This window comes from Engystomops pustulosus, chromosome 5 (genome assembly GCF_040894005.1).
Source record: "Engystomops pustulosus chromosome 5, aEngPut4.maternal, whole genome shotgun sequence".
In the NCBI taxonomy this organism is placed as follows: Eukaryota; Metazoa; Chordata; class Amphibia; order Anura; family Leptodactylidae; genus Engystomops; species Engystomops pustulosus.
The window spans coordinates 205,975,673-206,003,617 of record NC_092415.1 but is presented as its reverse complement, the minus strand read 5'-3'; the positions used below and the strand labels follow the sequence as shown (position 1 = coordinate 206,003,617).

General features: G+C 48.7%; 2 protein-coding genes across 3 annotated transcripts in view; one reads left to right on the top strand and one right to left on the bottom strand.

Annotated features, from left to right (window-relative positions):
• The window catches only part of RPS23 (ribosomal protein S23), a 415,955-nt gene that overhangs the window by 119,475 nt on the left and 268,535 nt on the right, over positions 1-27,945 (top strand). The gene's annotated exons all lie outside the window — the stretch shown is intronic.
• The window catches only part of SEC22C (SEC22 homolog C, vesicle trafficking protein), a 37,178-nt gene continuing 17,099 nt past the window's right edge, over positions 7,867-27,945 (bottom strand). The window contains exons 3-8 of one of the 2 annotated variants that reach the window (XM_072154893.1): positions 19,212-19,423; positions 18,819-18,982; positions 16,808-16,963; positions 9,551-9,666; positions 8,531-8,596; positions 7,867-8,288 (exon numbers count right to left, since the gene is read on the bottom strand). In XM_072154893.1, coding sequence (XP_072010994.1) covers positions 8,088-8,288; positions 8,531-8,596; positions 9,551-9,666; positions 16,808-16,963; positions 18,819-18,982; positions 19,212-19,387 — 879 coding nt within the window. In that variant the 5' untranslated portion in view covers positions 19,388-19,423 and the 3' untranslated portion in view covers positions 7,867-8,087. Of the gene's footprint in view, positions 8,289-8,530; positions 8,597-9,550; positions 9,670-16,807; positions 16,964-18,818; positions 18,983-19,211; positions 19,424-27,945 lie in introns of both variants that reach the window. The other variant, XM_072154892.1, reaches the window with a different exon arrangement.

The following is a 27,945-nucleotide window of genomic DNA, read 5'->3' as shown; positions in this document are numbered from 1 at the left end:
CTAGTGGCCATGAGACATATCCCCCATTATATCCACAAGACAGAGCCCCCTAGTGGCCATGAGACATATCCCCCATTATATCTACAAGACAGAGCCCCCTAGTGGCCATGAGACATATCCCCCATTATATCCACATGACAGAGCCCCCTAGTGGCCATGAGACATATCCCCCATTCTATCCACAAGACAGAGCCCCCTAGTGGCCATGAGACATATCCCCCATTATATCTCCAAGACAGAGCCCCCTAGTGGCCACAAGACATATCCCCCATTATATCTCCAAGACAGAGCCCCCTAGTGGCCATGAGACATATCCCCCATTCTATCCACAAGACAGAGCCCCCTAGTGGCCATGAGACATATCCCCCATTATATCCACAAGACAGAGCCCCCTAGTGGCCATGAGACATATCCCCCATTATATCCACAAGACAGAGCCCCCTAGTGGCCATGAGATATATCCCCCATTATATCCACAAGACAGAGCCCCCTAGTGGCCATGAGACATATCCCCCATTATATCCACAAGACAGAGCCCCCTAGTGGCCATAAGACATATCCCCCATTATATCCACAAGACAGAGCCCCCTAGTGGCCATGAGACATATCCCCCATTATATCCTAAAGACAGAGCCCCCTAGTGGCCATAAGACATATCCCCCATTATATCCACAAGACAGAGCCCCCTAGTGGCCATAAGACATATCCCCCATTATATCTACAAGACAGAGCCCCCTAGTGGCCATGAGACATATCCCACATTATATCCACAAGACAGAGCCCCCTAGTGGCCATGAGACATATCCCCCATTCTATCCACAAGACAGAGCCCCCTAGTGGCCATGAGACATATCCCCCATTATATCCACAAGACAGAGCCCCCTAGTGGCCATGAGACATATCCCCCATTATATCCACAAGACAGAGCCCCCTAGTGGCCATGAGACATATCCCCCATTATATCTCCAAGACAGAGCCCCCTAGTGGCCATGAGACATATCCCCCATTATATCCACAAGACAGAGCCCCCTAGTGGCCATGAGACATATCCCCCATTATATCTCCAAGACAGAGCCCCCTAGTGGCCATGAGACATATCCCCCATTATATCTACAAGACAGAGCCCCCTAGTGGCCATGAGACATATCCCCCATTATATCCACAAGACAGAGCCCCCTAGTGGCCATGAGACATATCCCCCATTCTATCCACAAGACAGAGCCCCCTAGTGGCCATGAGACATATCCCCCATTCTATCCACAAGACAGAGCCCCCTAGTGGCCATGAGACATATCCCCCATTCTATCCACAAGACAGAGCCCCCTAGTGGCCATGAGACATATCCCCCATTATATCCACAAGACAGAGCCCCCTAGTGGCCATGAGACATATCCCCCATTATATCCACAAGACAGAGCCCCCTAGTGGCCATGAGATATATCCCCCATTATATTCACAAGACAGAGCCCCCTAGTGGCCATGAGACATATCCCCCATTCTATCCACAAGACAGAGCCCCCTAGTGGCCATGAGACATATCCCCCATTATATCCACAAGACAGAGCCCCCTAGTGGCCATGAGACATATCCCCCATTATATCCACAAGACAGAGCCCCCTAGTGGCCATGAGATATATCCCCCATTATATCCACAAGACAGAGCCCCCTAGTGGCCATGAGACATATCCCCCATTATATCCACAAGACAGAGCCCCCTAGTGGCCATAAGACATATCCCCCATTATATCCACAAGACAGAGCCCCCTAGTGGCCATGAGACATATCCCCCATTATATCCACAAGACAGAGCCCCCTAGTGGCCATGTGACATATCCCCCATTATATCCTAAAGACAGAGCCCCCTAGTGGCCATAAGACATATCCCCCATTATATCCACAAGACAGAGCCCCCTAGTGGCCATAAGACATATCCCCCATTATATCTACAAGACAGAGCCCCCTAGTGGCCATGAGACATATCCCACATTATATCCAAAAGACAGAGCCCCCTAGTGTCCATGAGACATATCCCCCATTCTATCCACAAGACAGAGCCCCCTAGTGGCCATGAGACATATCCCCCATTATATCCACAGGACAGAGCCCCCTAGTGGCCATGAGACATATCCCCCATTATATCCACAGGACAGAGCCCCCTAGTGGCCATGAGACATATCCCCCATTATATCCACAGGACAGAGCCCCCTAGTGGCCATGAGACATATCCCCCATTATATCCTAAAGACAGAGCCCCCTAGTGGCCATAAGACATATCCCCCATTATATCCACAAGACAGAGCCCCCTAGTGGCCATGAGACATATCCCCCATTATATCCTAAAGACAGAGCCCCCTAGTGGCCATGAGACATATCCCCCATTATATCTACAAGACAGAGCCCCCTAGTGGCCATGAGACATATCCCCCATTATATCCTAAAGACAGAGCCCCCTAGTGGCCATAAGACATATCCCCCATTATATCCACAAGACAGAGCCCCCTAGTGGCCATAAGACATATCCCACATTATATCCACAAGACAGAGCCCCCAGTGGCCATGAGACATATCCCCCATTCTATCCACAAGACAGAGCCCCCTAGTGGCCATGAGACATATCCCCCATTATATCCACAGGACAGAGCCCCCTAGTGGCCATGAGACATATCCCCCATTATATCCACAGGACAGAGCCCCCTAGTGGCCATGAGACATATCCCCCATTATATCCACAAGACAGAGCCCCCTAGTGGCCATAAGACATATCCCCCATTCTATCCACAAGACAGAGCCCCCTAGTGGCCATGAGACATATCCCCCATTCTATCCACAAGACAGAGCCCCCTAGTGGCCATAAGACATATCCCCCATTATATCCACAAGACAGAGCCCCCTAGTGGCCATAAGACATATCCCCCATTATATCCACAAGACAGAGCCCCCTAGTGACCATGAGACATATCCCCCATTATAACCACAAGACAGAGCCCCCTAGTGGCCATGAGACATATCCCCCATTATATCCACAAGACAGAGCCCCCTAGTGGCCATGAGACATATCCCCCATTATATCTACAAGACAGAGCCCCCTAGTGGCCATGAGACATATCCCCCATTATATCTACAAGACAGAGCCCCCTAGTGGCCATGAGACATATCCCCCATTATATCCACAAGACAGAGCCCCCTAGTGGCCATGAGACATATCCCCCATTCTATCCACAAGACAGAGCCCCCTAGTGGTCATGAGACATATCCCCCATTATATCCACAAGACAGAGCCCCCTAGTGGCCATGAGACATATCCCCCATTATATCCACAGGACAGAGCCCCCTAGTGGCCATGAGACATATCCCCCATTATAACCACAAGACAGAGCCCCCTAGTGGCCATGAGACATATCCCCCATTCTATCCACAAGACAGAGCCCCCTAGTGGCCACGAAACATATCCCCCATTCTATCCACAAGACAGAGCCCCCTAGTGGCCATGAGACATATCCCCCATTAAATCCCAAAGACAGAGCCCCCTAGTGACCATGAGACATATCCCCCATTCTATCCACAAGACAGAGCCCCCTAGTGGCCATGAGACATATCCCCCATTATATCCACAAGACAGAGCCCCCTAGTGGCCATGAGACATATCCCCCATTCTATCCACAAGACAGAGCCCCCTAGTGGCCATGAGACATATCCCCCATTCTATCCACAGGACAGAGCCCCCTAGTGGCCATGAGACATATCCCCCATTATATCCTAAAGACAGAGCCCCCTAGTGGCCATGAGACATATCCCCCATTATATCCACAAGGCAGAGCCCCCTAGTGGCCATGAGACATATCCCCCATTATATCCCAAAGACACAGCCCCCTAGTGGCCATGAGACATATCCCCCATTATATCCACAAGACAGAGCCCCCTAGTGGCCATGAGACATATCCCCCATTCTATCCACAAGACAGAGCCCCCTAGTGTCCACAAGACATATCCCCCATTATATCCCAAAGACAGAGCCCCCTAGTGGCCATGAGACATATCCCCCATTATATCTACAAGACAGAGCCCCCTAGTGGCCATGAGACATATCCCCCATTATATCCACAAGACAGAGCCCCCTAGTGGCCATGAGACATATCCCCCATTCTATCCACAAGACAGAGCCCCCTAGTGGCCATGAGACATATCCCCCATTCTATCCACAAGACAGAGCCCCCTAGTGGCCATGAGACATATCCCCCATTATATCTACAAGACAGAGCCCCCTAGTGGCCACGAGACATATCCCCCATTATATCCACAAGACAGAGCCCCCTAGTGGCCACGAGACATATCCCCCATTATATCCACAAGACAGAGCCCCCTAGTGGCCATGAGACATATCCCCTATTATATCCACAAGACAGAGCCCCCTAGTGGCCATAAGACATATCCCCCATTATATCCACAAGACAGAGCCCCCTAGTGGCCATGAGACATATCCCCCATTATATCCACAAGACAGAGCCCCCTAGTGGCCATGAGACATATCCCCCATTATATCCACAAGACAGAGCCCCCTAGTGGCCATGAGACATATCCCCCATTATATCCACAAGACAGAGCCCCCTAGTGGCCATAAGACATATCCCCCATTATATCTCCAAGACAGAGCCCCCTAGTGGCCACAAGATATATCCCCCATTATATCCACAAGACAGAGCCCCCTAGTGGTCATGAGACATATCCCCCATTATATCCACAAGACAGAGCCCCCTAGTGGCCATGAGACATATCCCCCATTATATCCACAAGACGGAGCCCCCTAGTGGCCATGAGACATATCCCCCATTCTATCCACAAGACAGAGCCCCCTAGTGGCCACGAGACATATCCCCCATTATATCCACAAGACAGAGCCCCCTAGTGGCCATAAGACATATCCCCCATTATATCCACAAGACAGAGCCCCCTAGTGGCCACGAGACATATCCCCCATTATATCCACAAGACAGAGCCCCCTAGTGGCCATGAGACATATCCCCCATTATATCCACAAGACAGAGCCCCCTAGTGGCCATGAGACATATCCCCCATTATATCGACAAGACAGTGCCCCCTAGTGGCCATGAGACATATCACCCATTATATCGACATAACAGTGCCCCCTAGTGGCCATGAGACATATCCCCCATTATATCCACAAGACAGAGCCCCCTAGTGGCCATGAGACATATCCCCCATTATATCGACAAGACAGTGCCCCCTAGTGGCCATGAGACATATCCCCCATTCTATCCACAAGACAGAGCCCCCTAGTGGCCATGAGACATATCCCCCATTATATCCACAAGACAGAGCCCCCTAGTGGCCATGAGACATATCCCCCATTATATCGACAAGACAGTGCCCCCTAGTGGCCATGAGACATATCCCCCATTCTATCCACAAGACAGAGCTCCCTAGTGGCCATGAGACATATCCCCATTATATCTACAAGACAGAGCCCCCTAGTGGCCATGAGACATATCCCCCATTATATCCACAAGACAGAGCCCCCTAGTGGCCATAAGACATATCCCCCATTATATCCACAAGACAGAGCCCCCTAGTGGCCATGAGACATATCCCCCATTATATCCACAAGACAGAGCCCCCTAGTGGCCATGAGACATATCCCCCATTATATCCACAAGACAGAGCCCCCTAGTGGCCATAAGACATATCCCCCATTATATCTCCAAGACAGAGCCCCCTAGTGGCCACAAGATATATCCCCCATTATATCCACAAGACAGAACCCCCTAGTGGTCATGAGACATATCCCCCATTATATCCACAAGACAGAGCCCCCTAGTGGCCATGAGACATATCCCCCATTATATCCACAAGACAGAGCCCCCTAGTGGCCATGAGACATATCCCCCATTCTATCCACAAGACAGAGCCCCCTAGTGGCCACGAGACATATCCCCCATTATATCCACAAGACAGAGCCCCCTAGTGGCCATAAGACATATCCCCCATTATATCCACAAGACAGAGCCCCCTAGTGGCCCCGAGACATATCCCCCATTATATCCACAAGACAGAGCCCCCTAGTGGCCATGAGACATATCCCCCATTATATCCACAAGACAGAGCCCCCTAGTGGCCATGAGACATATCCCCCATTATATCCACAAGACAGTGCCCCCTAGTGGCCATGAGACATATCCCCCATTATATCGACATAACAGTGCCCCCTAGTGGCCATGAGACATATCCCCCATTATATCCACAAGACAGAGCCCCCTAGTGGCCATGAGACATATCCCCCATTATATCGACAAGACAGTGCCCCCTAGTGGCCATGAGACATATCCCCCATTCTATCCACAAGACAGAGCCCCCTAGTGGCCATGAGACATATCCCCATTATATCTACAAGACAGAGCCCCCTAGTGGCCATGAGACATATCCCCCATTATATCCACAAGACAGAGCCCCCTAGTGGCCATAAGACATATCCCCCATTATATCCACAAGACAGAGCCCCCTAGTGGCCATGAGACATATCCCCCATTATATCCACAAGACAGAGCCCCCTAGTGGCCATGAGACATATCCCCCATTATATCCACAGGACAGAGCCCCCTAGTGGCCATGAGACATATCCCCCATTATATCCACAAGACAGAGCCCCCTAGTGGCCATGAGACATATCCCCCATTATATCCACAAGACAGAGCCCCCTAGTGGCCATGAGATATATCCCCCATTATATCCACAAGACAGAGCCCCCTAGTGGCCACGAGACATATCCCCCATTCTATCCACAAGACAGAGCCCCCTAGTGGCCATGAGATATATCCCCCATTATATCTACAAGACAGAGCCCCCTAGTGGCCATGAGACATATCCCCCATTATATCCACAAGACAGAGCCCCCTAGTGGCCATGAGACATATCCCCCATTATATCCACAAGACAGAGCCCCCTAGTGGCCATGAGACATATCCCCCATTATATCCACAAGACAGAGCCCCCTAGTGGCCATGAGACATATCCCCCATTATATCGACAAGACAGTGCCCCCTAGTGGCCATGAGACATATCCCCCATTCTATCCACAAGACAGAGCCCCCTAGTGGCCATGAGACATATCCCCCATTATATCCACAAGACAGAGCCCCCTAGTGGCCATGAGACATATCCCCCATTATATCCCAAAGACAGAGCCCCCTAGTGGCCATGAGACATATCCCCCATTATATCCACAAGACAGAGCCCCTAGTGGCCATGAGACATATCCCCCATTATATCCACAAGACAGAGCCCCTAGTGGCCATGAGACATATCCCCCATTATATCCACAAGACAGTGCCCCCTAGTGGCCACGAGACATATCCCCCATTCTATCCACAAGACAGAGCCCCCTAGTGGCCATGAGACATATCCCCCATTATATCCACAAGACAGAGCCCCTAGTGGCCATGAGACATATCCCCCATTATATCGACAAGACAGTGCCCCCTAGTGGCCACGAGACATATCCCCCATTCTATCCACAAGACAGAGCCCCCTAGTGGCCACAAGACATATCCCCCATTATATCCACAAGACAGAGCCCCCTAGTGGCCATGAAAAATATCCCTTATTATATCTACAAGACAGAGCCCCCTAGTGGCCATGAGACATATCCCCCATTATATCCACAAGACAGAGCCCCCTAGTGGCCATGAGACATATCCCCCATTATATCCACAAGACGGAGCCCCCTAGTGGCCATGAGACATATCCCCCATTATATCCTAAAGACAGAGCCCCCTAGTGGCCATGAGACATATCCCCCATTATAACCACAAGACAGAGCCCCCTAGTGGCCATGAGACATATCCCCCATTATATCCACAAGACAGAGCCCCCTAGTGGCCATGAGACATATGACCTTGGTATCCACAGGACAGAGCCACCCGCTACCCAAACCATAGAATCCTATGGAGCCCCATGTACAGTGCACAGAGCAGCGCCCCCTTCTGGCCCCACATGTGATAAGTGCAGAGTCATTCCCGACTTTCATTTCTATAAAAACACTTAAATAATGTGCATATAAATAATACTGCCCCTGGTTACACCCCGCAGTCCCGGTGTCTGTCCAGAGGTCTCCGCGCCATGATCTGCAGCGCCGACAGGAACCCCACAAAGACATGGAAGCCGATCTGCCAGAGGTTCCGCAGTCCGTACAGGTGGAGGTTACACAGGGCGAGCACCAGCAGCAGCACCCAGGCCTTCAGGGTGCGAGCGCGGCAGGAGAACAGGTACAGGTAACACTGCAAGACAAAAACAGCCCAGTAATATCATAATCAAACTGCTCACAGCTGAGGGTTTGTTACAATGAATCCACGTTATAAGCCCTAACAGTCCAGGGTGGAAGATTGTTACAAAGTAGTGAGTGAGTAGAATGTATCAGGGTTGTCTAGACTATAACAAACCTCCAGCAGTGAGAAGCTGCATGTTCCTATTCACAGACAGCAAGCAGAGGTCTTATGCACATTCCCTATTGTCTCCTCACCTGGAATATACTGGCAGAAAAAGCCATGAGAAAAGCCAGAACCTTCCCTGCATTCTCGTATCCGTCCTGCGGAGAGAAGAAGAAAGAGGAGGGCGTCCCGTTATGTGTACACAGCTCTGCCGCCTGTCAGGGAATGCTAGACCCTCATATCACATCAGGCAAATGGGGGGAGACTACAGGAAGATCTCGCTCATTGAAGTCGAATGACACGCAATGATGACATCACAGCCTGATGATGTCACTAGTAAGGTATAACAAACAGTCTAATACAATGAAGGAGTCTCTAGTGTTCACTGCACTGCTGTGCTCTGTGCTCTCTGCAGCCAGTGTTATGTATTGTCCCTGGAGAGATGTGTGATCAGACCTCACACTGCTGTGCTCTGTGCTCACTGCAGCCAGAGTTGTGTATTATCCCTGGAGAGATGTGTAATCAGACCTCACACTGCTGTGCTCTGTGCTCTCTGCAGCCAGTGTTATGTGTTGTCCCTGGAGAGATGTGTAATCAGACCTCACACTGCTGTGCTCTGTACTCTCTGCAGCCAGTGTTATGTATTGTCCCTGGAGAGATGTGTAATCAGACCTCACACTGCTGTGCTCTGTACTCTCTGCAGCCAGTGTTATGTATTGTCCCTGGAGAGGTGTGTAATCAGACCTCACACTGCTGTGCTCTGTGCTCTCTGCAGCCAGTGTTATGTATTGTCCCTGGAGAGATGTGTAATCAGACCTCACACTGCTGTGCTCTGTGCTCTCTGCAGCCAGTGTTGTGTATTGTCCCTGGAGAGATGTGTAATTAGATCTATGTGTATGTTGCTAGTAACAGCAGGACTGTCATATACAAATTTATATTCCAGGATTGTAGATTCTCCAAGTGCACTGGGGTTTTGTCCTCACACTGCTGTGCTCTGTGCTCTCTATATTAAGATTCTAAACAGTAAACCTCTGCTTTGGCTTAAAGCTTTTACAGTCAGTAGTCGCTCACAGAAGAGGAGTCATTGTTTCCGAGCATAAAACCACATTTACCTGAAATGAGTTCTCGGCCAGGTGCATCCCGCGGATGAGGCTCAGCGCACAACACATGATGTTCAGCGTCATAGACAAGATACCAAGACCACTCACCGGGCTCATCCTGTGATTGGCTGCTGGGGATAAGCAAAATCCCAGGTCAGTGATCAACCAATAACAAGAAGAGCTCATAACATACAGAATATACACCACCACTAGGGGGAGATGACTACATACAGATTATACACCACCACTAGGGGGAGCTCACTACATACAGATTATACACCACCACTAGGGGGAGATGACTACATACAGATTATACAGCACCACTAGGGGGAGATCACTACATACAGATTATACACCACCACTAGGGGGAGATCACTACATACACATTATACACCACCACTAGGGGGAGATCACTACATACAGATTATACACCACCACTAGGGAGAGATCACTACATACAGATTATACACCACCACTAGGGGGAGATCACTACATACACATTATACACCACCACTAGGAGGAGATCACTACATACAGATTATACACCACCACTAGGGGGAGATCACTACATACACATTATACACCACCACTAGGAGGAGATCACTACATACAGATTATACACCACCACTAGGGGGAGATGACTACATACAGATTATACACCACCACTAGGGGGAGCTCACTACATACAGATTATACACCACCACTAGGGGGAGATGACTACATACAGATTATACAGCACCACTAGGGGGAGATCACTACATACAGATTATACACCACCACTAGGGGGAGATCACTACATACACATTATACACCACCACTAGGGGGAGATCACTACATACACATTATACACCACCACTAGGAGGAGATCACTACATACAGATTATACACCACCACTAGGGGGAGATCACTACATACACATTATACACCACCACTAGGAGGAGATCACTACATACAGATTATACACCACCACTAGGAGGAGATCACTACATACACATTATACACCACCACTAGGAGGAGCTCACTACATACAGATTATACACCACCACTAGGGGGAGATCACTACATACAGATTATACACCACCACTAGGAGGAGATCACTACATACAGATTATACACCACCACTAGGGGGAGCTCACTACATACAGATTATACACCACCACTAGGAGGAGATCACTACATACACATTAAACACCACCACTAGGAGGAGATCACTACATACAGATTATACACCACCACTAGGAGGAGATCACTACATACACATTATACACCACCACTAGGAGGATATCACTACATACAGATTATACACCACCACTAGGGGGAGATCACTACATACAGACTATACACCACCACTAGGGGGAGATCACTACATACACATTATACACCACCACTAGGGGGAGATCACTATATACAGATTATACACCACCACTAGGAGGAGATCACTACATACACATTATACACCACCACTAGGGGGAGATCACTACATATAGATTATACACCACCACTAGGAGGAGATCACTACATACAGATTATACACCACCACTAGGAGGAGATCACTACATACACATTATACACCACCACTAGGAGGAGATCACTACATACAGATTATACACCACCACTAGGGGGAGATCACTACATACACATTATACACCACCACTGGGGGAAGATCACTACATACAGATTATACACCACCACTAGGGGGAGATCACTACATACAGATTATACACCACCACTAGGGGGAGATCACTACATACAGATTATACACCACCACTAGGAGGAGATCACTACATACAGATTATACACCACCACTAGGAGGAGATCACTACATACAGATTATACACCACCACTAGGAGGAGATCACTACATACAGATTATACACCACCACTAGGAGGAGATCACTACATACAGATTATACACCACCACTAGGGGGAGCTCACTACATACAGATTATACACCAGCACTAGGAGGAGATCACTACATAATGATTATACACCACCACTAGGAGGAGATCACTACATACACATTATACACCACCACTAGGAGGAGATCACTACATACAGATTATACACCACCACTAGGGGGAGCTCACTACATACAGATTATACACCAGCACTAGGAGGAGATCACTACATACAGATTATACATCACCACTAGGAGGAGATCACTACATACAGATTATACACCACCACTAGGAGGAGATCACTACATACAGATTATACACCACCACTAGGAGGAGATCACTACATACAGATTATACACCACCACTAGGGGGAGATCACTACATACAGATTATACACCACCACTAGGAGGAGATCACTACATACAGATTATACACCACCACTAGGGGGAGATCACTACATACAGATTATACACCACGACTAGGGGGAGATCACTACATACAGATTATACACCACCACTAGGAGGAGCTCACTACATACAGATTATACACCATCACTAGGAGGAGATCACTACATACAGATTATACACCACCACTAGGAGGAGATCACTACATACAGATTATACACCACCACTAGGAGGAGATCACTACATACAGATTATACACCACCACTAGGAGGAGATCACTACATACAGATTATACACCACCACTAGGGGGAGATCACTCCATACAGATTATACACCACCACTAGGAGGAGATCACTACATACAGATTATACACCACCACTAGGAGGAGATCACTACATACAGATTATACATCACCACTAGGAGGAGATCACTACATACAGATTATACACCACCACTAGGAGGAGATCACTACATACAGATTATTCACCACCACTAGGAGGAGATCACTACATACAGATTATACACCACCACTAGGAGGAGATCACTACATACAGATTATACATCACCACTAGGAGGAGATCACTACATACAGATTATACACCACCACTAGGGGGAGATCACTACATACAGATTATACACCACCACTAGGAGGAGCTCACTACATACAGATTATACACCACCACTAGGAGGAGATCACTACATACAGATTATACACCACCACTAGGGGGAGATCACTACATACAGATTATACACCACCACTAGGGGGAGATCACTACATACAGATTATACACCACCACTAGGAGGAGATCACTACATACAGATTATACACCACCACTAGGGGGAGATCACTACATACAGATTATACGCCACCACTAGGAGGAGATCACTACATACACATTATACATCACCACTAGGGGGAGATCACTACATACAGATTATACATCACCACTAGGGGGACCTCACTACATACAGATTATACACCACCACTAGGAGGAGATCACTACATACAGATTATACACCACCACTAGGGGGAGATCACTACATACAGATTATACACCACCACTAGGAGGAGATCACTACATACACATTATACACCACCACTAGGAGGAGATCACTACATACAGATTATACACCACCACTAGGGGGAGATCACTACATACAGATTATACACCACCACTAGGAGGAGATCACTACATACACATTATACACCACCACTAGGAGGAGATCACTACATACAGATTATACACCACCACTAGGGGGAGATCACTACATACAGATTATACATCACCACTAGGAGGAGATCACTACATACACATTATACACCACCACTAGGGGGAGATCACTACATACACATTATACACCACCACTAGGGGGAGCTCACTACATACATATTATACACCACCACTAGGAGGAGATCACTACATACACATTATACACCACCACTAGGGGGAGATCACTACACACACATTATACACCACCACTAGGGGGAGATCACTACATACACATTATACACCACCACTAGGGGGGGATCACTACACACACATTATACACCACCACTAGGGGGAGATCACTGCATACAGATTATACACCACCACTAGGGGGAGATCACTGCATACAGATTATACACCACCACTAGGGGGAGATCACTGCATACAGATTATACAGCACCACTAGAAGGAGGTCACTACATACAGATTATACACCACCACTAGGAGGAGATCACTACATACAGATTATACACCACCACTAGGGGGAGATCACTGCATACAGATTATACAGCACCACTAGAAGGAGGTCACTACATACAGATTATACACCACCACTAGGGGGAGATCACTACATACAGATTATACACCACCACTAGGGGGAGCTCACTACATACAGATTATACACCACCACTAGGGGGAGATCACTACATACAGATTATACACCACCACTAGGGGGAGATCACTACATATAGATTATACACCACCACTAGGAGGAGATCACTACATACAGATTATACATCACCACTAGGGGGAGATCACTACATACAGATTATACACCACCACTAGGGGGAGATCACTGCATACAGATTATACATCACCACTAGGGGGAGATCACTGCATACAGATTATACAGCACCACTAGAAGGAGGTCACTACATACAGATTATACACCACCACTAGGAGCAGATCACTACATACAGATTATACACCACCACTAGGGGGAGATCACTGCATACAGATTATACAGCACCACTAGGGGGAGATCACTACATACAGATTATACACCACCACTAGGAGGAGATCACTACATACAGATTATACGCCACCACTAGGAGGAGATCACTACATACACATTATACATCACCACTAGGGGGAGATCACTACATACAGATTATACACCACCACTAGGGGGAGATCACTACACACAGATTATACGCCACCACTAGGAGGAGATCACTACATACAGATTATACACCACCACTAGGGGGAGATCACTACATACAGATTATACATCACCACTAGGGGGAGATCACTACATACAGATTATACACCACCACTAGGGGGAGATCACTACATACAGATTATACATCACCACTAGGAGGAGATCACTACATACAGATTATACATCACCACTAGGGGGAGCTCACTACATACAGATTATACACCACCACTAGGGGGAGATCACTACATACAGATTATACACCACCACTAGGAGGAGATCACTACATACAGATTATACACCACCACTAGGGGGAGATCACTACATACAGATTATACACCACCACTATGAGGAGATCACTACATTAAGATTATACACCACCACTAGGAGGAGATCACTACACACAGATTATACACCACCAATAGGAGGAGATCACTACATACAGATTATACACCACCACTAGGGGGAGATCACTACATACAGATTATACACCACCACTAGGAGGAGATCACTACATACAGATTATACGCCACCACTAGGAGGAGATCACTACATACACATTATACATCACCACTAGGGGGAGATCACTACATACAGATTATACACCACCACTAGGGGGAGATCACTACATACAGATTATACATCACCACTAGGAGGAGATCACTACATACAGATTATACATCACCACTAGGGGGAGCTCACTACATACAGATTATACACCACCACTAGGGGGAGATCACTACATACAGATTATACACCACCACTAGGAGGAGATCACTACATACAGATTATACACCACCACTAGGGGGATATCACTACATACAGATTATACACCACCACTAGGGGGATATCACTACATACAGATTATACACCACAACTAGGGGGAGATCACTACATACAGATTATACACCACCACTAGGGGGAGATCACTACATACACATTATACACCACCACTAGGGGAGATCACTACATGCAGATTATACACCACCACTAGGGGGAGATCACTACATACAGATTATACACCACAACTAGGGGGAGATCACTACATACAGATTATACACCACCACTAGGGGGAGATCACTACATACAGATTATACACCACCACTAGGGGAGATCACTACATGCAGATTATACACCACCACTAGGGGGAGATCACTACATACAGATTATACACCACCACTAGGAGGAGATCACTACATACAGATTATACACCACCACTAGGAGAGATCACTACATACAGATTAAACACCACCACTAGGAGGAGATCACTACATACAGATAATACACCACCACTAGGAGGAGATCACTACATACAGATTATACACCACCACTAGGGGGAGCTCACTACATACAGATTATACACCACCACTAGGGGGAGATCACTACATACACATTATACACCACCACTAGGGGGAGGTCACTACATACATATTATACACCACCACTAGGAGGAGATCACTACATACACATTATACATCACCACTAGGGGGAGATCACTACATACAGATTATACACCACCACTAGGGGGAGATCACTACATACAGATTATACATCACCACTAGGAGGAGATCACTACATACAGATTATACATCACCACTAGGGGGAGCTCACTACATACAGATTATACACCACCACTAGGGGGAGATCACTACATACAGATTATACACCACCACTAGGAGGAGATCACTACATACAGATTATACACCACCACTAGGGGGATATCACTACATACAGATTATACACCACCACTAGGGGGATATCACTACATACAGATTATACACCACAACTAGGGGGAGATCACTACATACAGATTATACACCACCACTAGGGGGAGATCACTACATACACATTATACACCACCACTAGGGGAGATCACTACATGCAGATTATACACCACCACTAGGGGGAGATCACTACATACAGATTATACACCACAACTAGGGGGAGATCACTACATACAGATTATACACCACCACTAGGGGGAGATCACTACATACAGATTATACACCACCACTAGGGGAGATCACTACATGCAGATTATACACCACCACTAGGGGGAGATCACTACATACAGATTATACACCACCACTAGGAGGAGATCACTACATACAGATTATACACCACCACTAGGAGAGATCACTACATACAGATTAAACACCACCACTAGGAGGAGATCACTACATACAGATAATACACCACCACTAGGAGGAGATCACTACATACAGATTATACACCACCACTAGGGGGAGCTCACTACATACAGATTATACACCACCACTAGGGGGAGATCACTACATACAGATTATACATCACCACTAGGGGGAGATCACTACATACAGATTATACATCACCCCTAGGAGGAGATCACTACATACACATTATACACCACCACTAGGGGGAGATCACTACATACACATTATACACCACCACTAGGGGGAGCTCACTACATACATATTATACACCACCACTAGGGGGAGCTCACTACATACAGATTATACACTACTAGTATAATGTTGTAGGTGCCCTTTAAGTCTGTCCTACCTGGTGTCAGGTGTCTGGTTAGGTGCCCATTAGCTGTGCCATTGGCCTCTCCTAGCTCCTCCAGCTTGACAGATACGGGTGCGGTGCTGGGGTCCAGGCGGATGGGTGGGCTGGTGCCATAGTTAAAATTGTGCTTTACCCGTTGTATGACGCTGTCTGCAATTGTGATACACAAAATTTTAAAACATGAGATAATCTATTTCCTGATGTAGTGTTGTCCTGATATCCTTACGTCCTTGTATCAGCAACACAAAGGAGCGAGGAGGAGCACAAGCTGCAGGGAGAGGCAAAGAGAGGAGTCTGGGGTCTGGATTCTTTTAAAGGGAACCTGTATGATAAACTACACCACATTAACTGCTATTATACAGTAATACAACTATCCCTATATTGTTCCTCCACATGCAGGTAAAGTTCCACAGACAATCCATAAAGTTGACTCACCATTACCAAATGACCCCATGTGAGTCCGGCATATTCCTATCCTTCCTGCTCAGCCGCGCCTCCTACTCATTCCCTCCTCCCTCATGAATGAGAAAGACCCTGGCTGTGTGACTCGCTGAAGAGAATTCCTGAGGGAAGGGTGAATGAGGTGCGGATTTCTCTTTAGCTGAGCCCATTGTCTATCAGGAAGCTGGAGGCACGGCTGAGCTAGAAGAACATGGATGGACATAGATGGTGAGACAACATTACACACGGACTGTGGAACTTTACCGGCATGTGGAGGAACAATAAAGGAATGGTTGTGTGGAGGAACAATATAGGGATAGTTTTGTGGAGGAACAATATAGGGCTAGTTGTGTGGAGGAACAATATAGGGATAGTTGTGTGGAGGAACAATATAGGGATAGTTGTGTGGAGGAACAATATAGGGATAGTTGTGTGGAGGAACAATATAGGGATAGTTGTGTGGAGGAACAATATAGGGATAGTTGTGTGGAGGAACAATATAGGGATAGTTGTGTGGAGGAACAATATAGGGATAGTTGTGTGGAGGAAAAATATAGGGATAGTTGTGTGGAGGAACAATATAGGGATAGTTGTGTGGAGGAACATTATAGGGATAGTTGTGTGGAGGAACAATATAGGGATAGTTGTGTGGAGGAACAATATAGGGATAGTTGTGTGGAGGAACAATATAGGGATAGTTGTGTGGAGGAACAATATAGGGATAGTTGTGTGGAGGAACATTATAAGGATAGTTGTGTGGAGGAACAATATATGGATAGTTATGTGGAGGAACAATATATGGATAGTTGTGTGGAGGAACAATATAGGGATAGTTGTGTGGAGGAACAATATAGGGATAGTTGTGTGGAGGAACAATATAGGGATAGTTGTGTGGAGGAACAATATAGGGATAGTTGTGTGGAGGAAAAATATAGGGATAGTTGTGTGGAGGAACAATATAGGGATAGTTGTGTGGAGGAACAATATAGGGATAGTTCTGTGGAGGAACAATATAGGGATAGTTGTACTGCTGTATAATAGCAGTTTTCAAAGATATGTGTTAGTTATTATGGGTTATCTGATAAGTTGCCTTTAAGAGGGTCTGGGGTCAGTATTAGTAAAGCAGGGTCCACAAGTTTGTGGTCTACATTTAATTTGTGGGTCTAGTCAAAGGGCTACATGTATATTGAGTAATTAGGGGGCCTGGTCTGGGGTCTTTATTAGGTTAGGAGGGGCTGCTATTTTCTTATGGGGTCTGTATATAAAGGTTGTATAGTTAATCTTGTGTGTAAAAAGTCCAAATGTGTATTTAGGGGCGTTTTATAATTATTATGGGGTCTGTGTGCATATGGAATAGTGCATGCTGGGTATTCGTGGGTTTCCTATATTGGGTTAGTGGTAGAATGTGCTGCTCTATATGTGACCGGTTCTCCTATTATCTATAGGTTCCTATGTATAATACAGTCACAGTGGCCTCTGGTGGAGACGTGCTGTGTTACAGTCCACATCCAATTGCTCCTGTTGCTCATGTATTTCCCCCATGTCCCCTGCGGCTGTAACTCACCAAACTCCAGGAAGGCGTAAGGTCTGGACGCCAGGGCGATGGAGCTGCTATTGTACGAGGACGAGAACTCCCAGATGAGCTCCTCCAGGAAGGAGAAGGCTGCGGCCGCCTGGTAACTGCTGGAGCAGATGGTGAGGGATGAGATGTCACCTGCGGAGCAGAAACTGGGGGGACGGGAGACATGTGAGCGCAGGTCTCTATATACATAGTAACACCCCCCCCCCTTATATTCCCTGTTCTGCAGATCTCAAGGAGTCAGACATATCCGATACGCTCCATAGATTGCATTATGGAGAGGTCACCACTAGGGGGCAGGAGCCCATCAGCATTCTGACCCCCCGACATCTCCAGAATATGGGGGTCAGGATACAGAGCCGGGGGCTCAGGACTCACTGTATACTGAGGTCGCCCACCAGGGCGCTGCCCCTGGCCGGCCGCTGGTGCAGGTCCACACACAACCTCCGGAGCCATCTCCTGCACTCCAACACCCGCTGGTTCTGGTGGAAATCTGTGGAAGCCGAGAGCGGAAGACCGTCCTGCAGCCTCACAACACGGGCGTACAGGATCATGGGGGGTCACTGCCGGGAGACGCATCAAGCCAGCATCTGCCACAAGAGGGAAGAAAGACTCAGTATATACCGTATATATACACTGTAATACCAGGTATTATACCCCTGAGCTGCACTCACTATCCTGCTGCTGGTGCAGTCACTGTGTACATACATGACATTACTTACCCTGTACTGATCCTGAGTTACATCCTGTATTATACTCCAGAGCTGCACTCACTATTCTACTGCTGGTGCAGTCACTGTGTACATACATGACATTACTTATCCTGTACTGATCCTGAGTTACATCCTGTATTATACCCCAGAGCTGCACTCACTATTCTGCTGCTGGTGCAGTCACTGTGTACATACATGACATTACTTATCCTGTACTGATCCTGAGTTACATCCAGTATTATACTCCAGAGCTGCACTCACTATTCTGCTGCTGGTGCAGTCACTGTGTACATACATGACATTACTTATCCTGTACTGATCCTGAGTTACATCCTGTATTATACTACAGAGCTGCACTCACTATTCTGCTGCTGGTGCAGTCACTGTGTACATACATGACATTACTTATCCTGTACTGATCCTGAGTTACATCCTGTATTATACTCCAGAGCTGCACTCACTATTCTGCTGCTGGTGCAGTCACTGTGTACATACATGACATAACTTATCCTGTACTGATCCTGAGTTACATCCTGTATTATACCCCAGAGCTGCACTCACTATTCTGCTGCTGGTGCAGTCACTGTACATACATGACATTACTTATCCTGTACTGATCCTGAGTTACATCCTGTATTATACCCCAGAGCTGCACTCACTATCCTGCTGCTGGTGCAGTCACTGTGTACATACATGACATTACTTATCCTGTACTGATCCTGAGTTACATCCTGTATTATACTCCAGAGCTGCACTCACTATTCTGCTGCTGGTGCAGTCACTGTGTACATACATGACATTACTTATCCTGTACTGATCCTGAGTTACATCCTGTATTATACCCCAGAGCTGCACTCACTATTCTGCTGCTGGTGCAGTCACTGTACATACATGACATTACTTATCCTGTACTGATCCTGAGTTACATCCTGTATTATACCCCAGAGCTGCACTCACTATTCTGCTGCTGGTGCAGTCACTGTGTACATACATGACATTACTTATCCTGTACTGATCCTGAGTTATATCCTGTATTATACTCCAGAGCTGCACTCACTATTCTGCTGCTGGTGCAGTCACTGTGTACATACATGACATTACTTATCCTGTACTGATCCTGAGTTACGTCCTGTAAATCTTTTATTTTATATATAAAAATGAAAAACATTACAACAATAAACATAAATCAAGCCATAACTTCTGGCAAAACAAAACAATAATAATAATAACAAAACAATAATACAAACTAAAAGAGACTTACGAAAATCTCCTGGCCCAGCCACACACACACCACACAATCAGCATTATAAAACAAAACCTTCACCCAATCCCACCACCTAATTTTTTTTTTTTTTTTTATATAATTTTTTATAATTTTTTTTTTTTTTTTTTTTTCCATAAATAACTAAAGAATACACAGCAAAAAAAAGACAAACAGGAAATAAAAACATTAAATATAAACTAACTAAATCCCACGCCCATCACCCTCCCACCCAGACACTGGTCTAACGTCCAAAGTCCGCGCTATATAGTCCAGACCAGTGCCCAGGATCGACAGTCCAAGTCCCGTCCACCCCCCTCCCAACCTAACACCCTAACACCAACACCCCAAAACCAACCAAGCTATATACACATTAACTATAACTACATAAATACACAAAATACAAACACATTAAACATATCAACATAACAAACCAACCACATAAAGCCCAGGTTCGGCGCCTGCAAGCCGCTACATCACTATAACCTCAGGACACAAAACAAAAATCTACAGTGCAGCATCAGCCCAACACCAGGAGAGGAGATGACAGACTAAGGGACACTAAAGGAGAACCCCCTCCAAAGGAGAGAGGCCCTCCCCGTGCCCAGCCTCTCATACTCCAGAGAGCGCACCTTCACCAGGTCACCCAGAATGTTCCTAACCACCTCATCCACCGGGAGGATTTTACGCTGCGTCGATACTAAACACCGTGCGTTCCACGTGTGGTACCTGACTACTAGGCTAACTAGGAATAACGTGCAGCGGTCCCGGCCACCCAGGCCTCTGAATGCTCCATAGGCCCACTCCGCATAGGAGAGACCGGCCAACCCGGGCCAATGGAGGGAAGCGCCCACCCAGTTGTACACCTCTGTGTTAAAGGGGCACTGAAGCAGGAAGTGGTCCATGTTCTCCAGCAGGCCACCGCACTCCTCCCGGGGACAACCCCTTTCCTCAGAGCTCCTACACTTCAGATTGTCCCTCACACACAGCTTTCCATGGAAGCAGCGCCAAGTCAAGTCCCAAAACTTCAAGGGGATCCTGATGGAATTCAAAAGACCTAAACCCACCCCCAGATCCCGACTTGGGCAATCCCTGAGGGCCAGAGGCTTCTGGAAATGGGTCAACAGAACCCTTTTGTCAAGGAGTTTCCTCGACATGGTCCTGATCTCCCACATTCCCAGACCCCACCGGCGAATCACCTTCAGAACCGGGGTAGCGTAAGCCGGAAGATGCCCATGTGGTGTACGGAGATCCTTCACTCGCCCTCCTGTCTCCCATTCCTGGAAGAAAGGCCGAAACCATCCCCTGCAGGAGTATACCCACGGAGGAGCCCTCTCTTTCCAGAGGTTTGCTACATTGATCTTAAGAAAGGTATTCACTAGGAACACCACAGGGTTGACCATACACAACCCTCCTTGTCTCCTCGTGCGGTAAGTAACCTCCCTCTTGATTAGGTTCAGCCTATTCCCCCATAACAGCTGGAAGAACAGACTGTAGACCCGAGTCCAGAGGGGTTCTGGCAACATGCACACACTGCCCAGATATATCAGCAATGGGAGCAGGTAAGTTTTAATCAAGTTCACCCTTTCCCTGAGGGTCAAAGACCAACCCTTCCACTGGTCCACCTTCTGAGCGGCGATCTTAAGCCTGCCATCCCAGTTTTGCATGGGGTAATCCCCCTGGCCAAATTCGATGCCGAGAACTTTGGCAGAGTCTTGGGGCCCTGGAAGAGTGTCCGGGAGATCAAAGCCTGGACCTCCCTCTCCCAGCCAGAGACTCTCACACTTATCCCGGTTGATCTTGGACCCAGAAGCCTCTGAGTAGCGGTCAACCTCTGACATCACCCATTGCGCCTCCCCTCTCGAGGACACAAAAACGGTGACATCATCGGCATACGCTACCACCCTTAGAGTGGCTTCCGGTGCCGCCTGGTCCATCCCGACTCCCACCAACGGCCCACGATCAACCCTCCTAAGGAATGGGTCAATCGCGAACACGTATAAAAGTGGGCTCAGAGGACAACCCTGGCGAACACCAGACCCGACCTCAAAAGAGCGGCCAATCCAACCGTTCACAAGCGGGAAACTCTCTGCCCCTGCGTACAAAACCTTTAGCCAATTGACAAACTCCCCCGGCAGGCCATACCTCAGAAGGACAGACCAGAGGTACTCGTGGTCAACCCGATCAAACGCTTTTGCCTGATCCAAGGACAGCAAGTACCCCTTCCAGTTACCAGCTCTGCCCTGCTCCACTGCCTCCCGGACACAAAGCACAGCACTAAATGTACTGCGGCCTGGAACAGAGCAGTGCTGGGTCCCCGAAAGGAGCCGGGGTGCAAACTGCACCAGCCGATTAAACAGCACCTTTGCCAAAACCTTTCTGTCCGTATTGAGAAGCGCTATGGGACGCCAGTTCTCAATACGAGATCGGTCCTTACCCTTTGACAGAATGATCAGGGCAGACCTCCTCATTGACTTCGGCAGAGCGCCCGAGGAAAGACACTCATTGAATACCTCAGTCAAGAGGGGAACCAAGGCATCCTTAAAGGTCTTATAAAACTCAGATGTTAAGCCATCCGGACCTGGCGATTTCTTGAGGGCGAGCCCTTCAATTGCCCGGCTGACTTCCTCTTCCCTGATCATCTCTGTCAAAACATCAAGAGAGGGGTCTACTCCTGGCTCAGGGACAGTTTCAGCCAGGAAAGCCGACATCACATCCCGATCTAGATCCTTCCTGCCCAAGAGGTGCGAGTAGAAGGATCTGACGACCTCCAGAATCCCTGATCTGGACCTTTTCAGGGATTCCGTACTGTCAACCAGTCCTGTGACAACTTTACCATTTACTGACATCTTGCAGTTTCTGTAAGGGTCGGGCGAGCGGTATTTCCCGTAATCCCTCTCAAAAACCAAAGATGCGTGTCTATCGTACTGACACCTCTTCAGCAAGGATTTCACTCTGGAGATGTCCTCACGACTACCTCCAGTCGAGACGAGATGCTCGAGTTTCCTCCTCAGGCCCTGATACAGGCGGTACCTGTCCAGGCTCCTGAGGCTCGAGAGCTGGCGGAAGAATCTCGCCACCCTTTTCTTGAGCATCTCCCACCACTCTGACTTACTGCTACAAAGGCCCAGCAATGGTACCTGGCTCTGAAGAAAGTCCTCAAAGGATTGTCTTATCTCCGCTTCCTCCAGGAGAGACGAATTGAGCTTCCAGTAGCCTCTTCCCATCCGGGGGGTCTCTGTAACATTCAGAGAAAACAAAATTAGACAGTGGTCGGAGAACTCCACCTCAACAACGGACACTGCTGAAGAGATGGCTTCCTCCTTTAAATAAAACCTGTCTATTCTAGAACTGCAGCTACCCCTATAATAGGTGAACCCAGCGTGGCCTGGGGTGTGCCGGATGTGGACATCCACCAGGCGAGCCTCACTGGCTATGCTATTAAGAGCGACGCTATCATAAGTCAGCTTGTCTCTGGAACCTCCCCTATCCTGGGACCTCGTGACAGCATTGAAGTCCCCTCCAAAGACCACCTGCCGACTTGTAAAAAGGTAGGGCTTGATCCTCATAAAGAGACACTTCCTGTCCCACTTGGACTGGGGACCATAGATGTTAATAAGACGAAGTTCTTGTCCCTTCATGAGGACATCCAGGATCAGGCACCTCCCCATTTCTAACTCAATAACTCGTCGGCATTCTACCGGTGCGGTAAAAAGTACCGCCACTCCGCTATACGGCTCGGCCGCAAGAGACCAATAGGAAGGCCCGTGTCTCCATTCCCTCTTAGCTTTAAACACGGCCGCCAAATCTGGCAGCCTGGTCTCCTGCAAAAATAAAATGTCGGCTTCAACGCGGCCGAGAAAATCAAAGGCCGCAAATCTAGCCGCATCAGACTTAATGCTGGCGACATTAATGGACGCCAGCGTCAACGGAGTGGGTGCCGCCATCATGAGTGATTGAGTTAGACGGCTTTTTTCTTACTACCTCCCTTCCCTCTACTGTCCTCTGAGGATGATCCCCTTTCTTTTTTACCATCAGAATTGGGGCAACTTCTCTTTAATGAAATTGAGGTGTCCATGTTATTACTGGCCCCCAAGGACCCACCCGGACCACCCTCTCCTTCGTCCTTGTCTCCTGACTCTGAGTCAGTCTCCCACTCTGAGGACCCAGCTTCCCCAGAGGATAGAGACTCGGCGCCCCCTGCAGGCTGCTCCGCCGCCACCTCCAGAACCCCACCCTCAGCCTCTCCTTCCGAGGAGGCGATCTCATCGAGGGTGAGGAACCGGTTGGAAAGCTCAACCAGAGGGGAGGAAGTTTTCCCTTCCTTAGGTACCTTAGATACGCCGCGTTTTTTCTTTTTCTGCTTGCGCTTATTTTCTAGCCAAATCCTGTTATCCTCATCCATACTCTCATAATGGGAGGACGTGGAGGACATGGCACCTTTCTCGCGCTCCATCCTCCTGACCTCCTCATCCAACTCATCATCCCTCAGGGCCTCAGTAGCAAGACCAGCCTCTGAGGAAGGACCCAGGGTCACCCCAGCAACCTGAGGCTTCCCCAGTTCTCTCCCTTTTTGTCTGGCTTCAAGCCGCCTCAACTGAGAAGGTGACTTATTCTTGCTTTTCTTCACAGGCCCCTCAGCTCCTCCACCTCTGCTGGTACCTTCCCCAGCAGAAGCAACCTCATGGCTCTCCTCCACTGGGGTCACAACCGCATTGGCAAAGGAGCGAGGACAACGGCTGAAAGGGTGACCGAGCTCACCACACAGGTTACACCTAATGTCCTTACAGGATGCAGCGAGATGACCTAGCCCACCACACAAAGCGCACTTCTGCACTTGGCAGCTGGCGCTAAAGTGGGTGGGGTCACCGCACCTGTGACAGACCTTCGGCTGCCCCTGGTAGAAAATCAGGATTCTGTCTCGCCCAAGAAAGGCTGAAGAAGGAATGTGCGCGACTGTGCCGCCTGAACACTTCAACTTCATCATGAAGGTCCAGGCCCCAGACCAAATGCCAAATTCATCGCGGTTTTTCTGCGGTACCTGTACAACCTCACCATAACGACTGAGCCAAGTCATGATGTCCATGCAAGAAAGTGACTCGTTACGGGTCAAAACGGTCACCTTCTTGACTGCGTTTTGGCGAGACACTGCTTGCACAGCAAAGTCTCGCCATGCGGGCTCGTTCCTTGCCAGCTCATAATTCGACCAGAAGAGCTCTAAGCCCTCCGGCCGAACAAAGCTGACATCGAACTCCGGAGTACCATAAGGATGTATCAGGGCAAAGATGTCACTAGCCCTGAAGTTCATCTTCAGGAGGAGCTCCACCACCCTTGACCTGGGTGGGCATGCGTCACTGCCCCTCCAGCGAAGACGAACCACATTCCTACGGGCAGCTCCGGGCCCGGTTGTGGGTAAAGACCATACAGTCTCTCCCCCCCTTTTCTCTTGGAAGGCTGCAAGGCCATGCCTGTCTGTCCAGAAGGACAGATCAACCTCTCTCCCCTCTACAGTGATTGACTTTTCCCCTCTCCTGAGAGCCTCCAGAAGACGCCTTTGCAAAACGCTATTCCCAGAGCCAGGAGACAAGGAGTTAACCCCACTTGCCCCAGCGGTGACACTCGCATAGCTCCTTATGGGAGCGGCCACCACTGGGGGTGCAGATGGTCCAGCACTCACACCAGGATCCCCCTCAGCACCATTCACCACCCCAACATTCACCACACTATGTACAATACTGCCTCGCTTCCTTGCATCACTCACACCAGCTGGGCCAGGAGGACCTGGGGTTGCCTCGGCGTCACTGGGCACTGGGGGTAGAGCCACCTCCATAGCTGATACAGCCTGAGAAGAGGCAGCTCCAACCCCGATCTTAAAGGTGCCCTCTGCCTCATTGGCATTAACCCCTTGTTGTCCTGCAGTTTTTATAATGTTTGAGCATCGCTGCTCGATTGGTGGTAGAGGCCTCTTGTCCTTACAGACTCCAGACAGTCTTTTTGCCCCTTTCATATCTTCAGAGTTTGATGCACCAATACAGAATAACACTTTTTCTGCGCCTTTCTTTGCAGGCTGCACGGGATGTTTGGGAGGCGCCGCACTACAAGCCCCAGCAGCCCCATCACACTGCCGCTGCTCACCGGAGCAAGCAACAGCGCTAAGGGCCACAGGAGCCACCGCCACTGCCCCTGGCACTGGGCCACCCCCCCCTCCCACTAGGGGGCAGCGCACAGTACCAGGACCTGCTGGATCGCCCTCACTGTCCGGCCTTTCGGCCGATGCCTTCCCTGCACCATCCTTGCTACTACAAACAAGGCTGGTGCTCTGCGCCATGATGGAACGTGGCTTTGCACTCTCCCCGCACCCTGGCACCGAGTCCACTGCAGGATTCGTGCTGGGCTGGGTAACGGGGCCTACACGACAGGCTGGCACTGCTGCCCGCCCGGAGGGAACAGGGAGGGGACGAAACACCAGATTCACCTCCTGAGACGCCTTGGTCTTCTTGGGTCTCGTCTTCTTTCTCTTTAGGTCGTCATCTGGCATATCATCGCCGAAGGAAAAGTTCTGGAGGTGAACTGGGGACTCAAGCTGACGGATCTGAGCCATTAGCGCCCCCCCCTGGCCGCTGTCATCACTTTCCTCCTCCAGGTTGGCAGGGCCGCAGCCTGATGGTAATGGCGCTTGCTCCGCAGGCAGCCTGTCGTGCGAGGCCTGCTGGTGTTGGTGCAGGCCACCAGACGGACACGGCAGGTCTTCCTCATCCTCCTCATCATCGCCATCATCCGCCTGGATCTCAAGCCCCTTCAGCTTTCTCAGCTGCTCCTGGCGCATGTCATCAAACCTCGCATCATTCTCCAATTTTTCACGAAACGGACCGCTGTGCTCACGGATAAGATGACGCTTCTCCTGCAGAGCGGTGACCTCGGCTTTTAGTCTGTCTATGGTGTTAAGAAGATCAGACTTTTTCTTTCTCTGCGTAGCCACCCCCGCTAGGGCCAAGGTCTCCCTTATCTCCTCCTGGAGCCTCCTCAGCGCTTTTCCAGCTTCCTCGTACTCACGGAGGTGCTCAGCAATCCGGGAGCCATAGATGGAAGCAGACTCCCGGGCCTTAAGATCACCCCATGCTTTTTGCACACCCCCGTG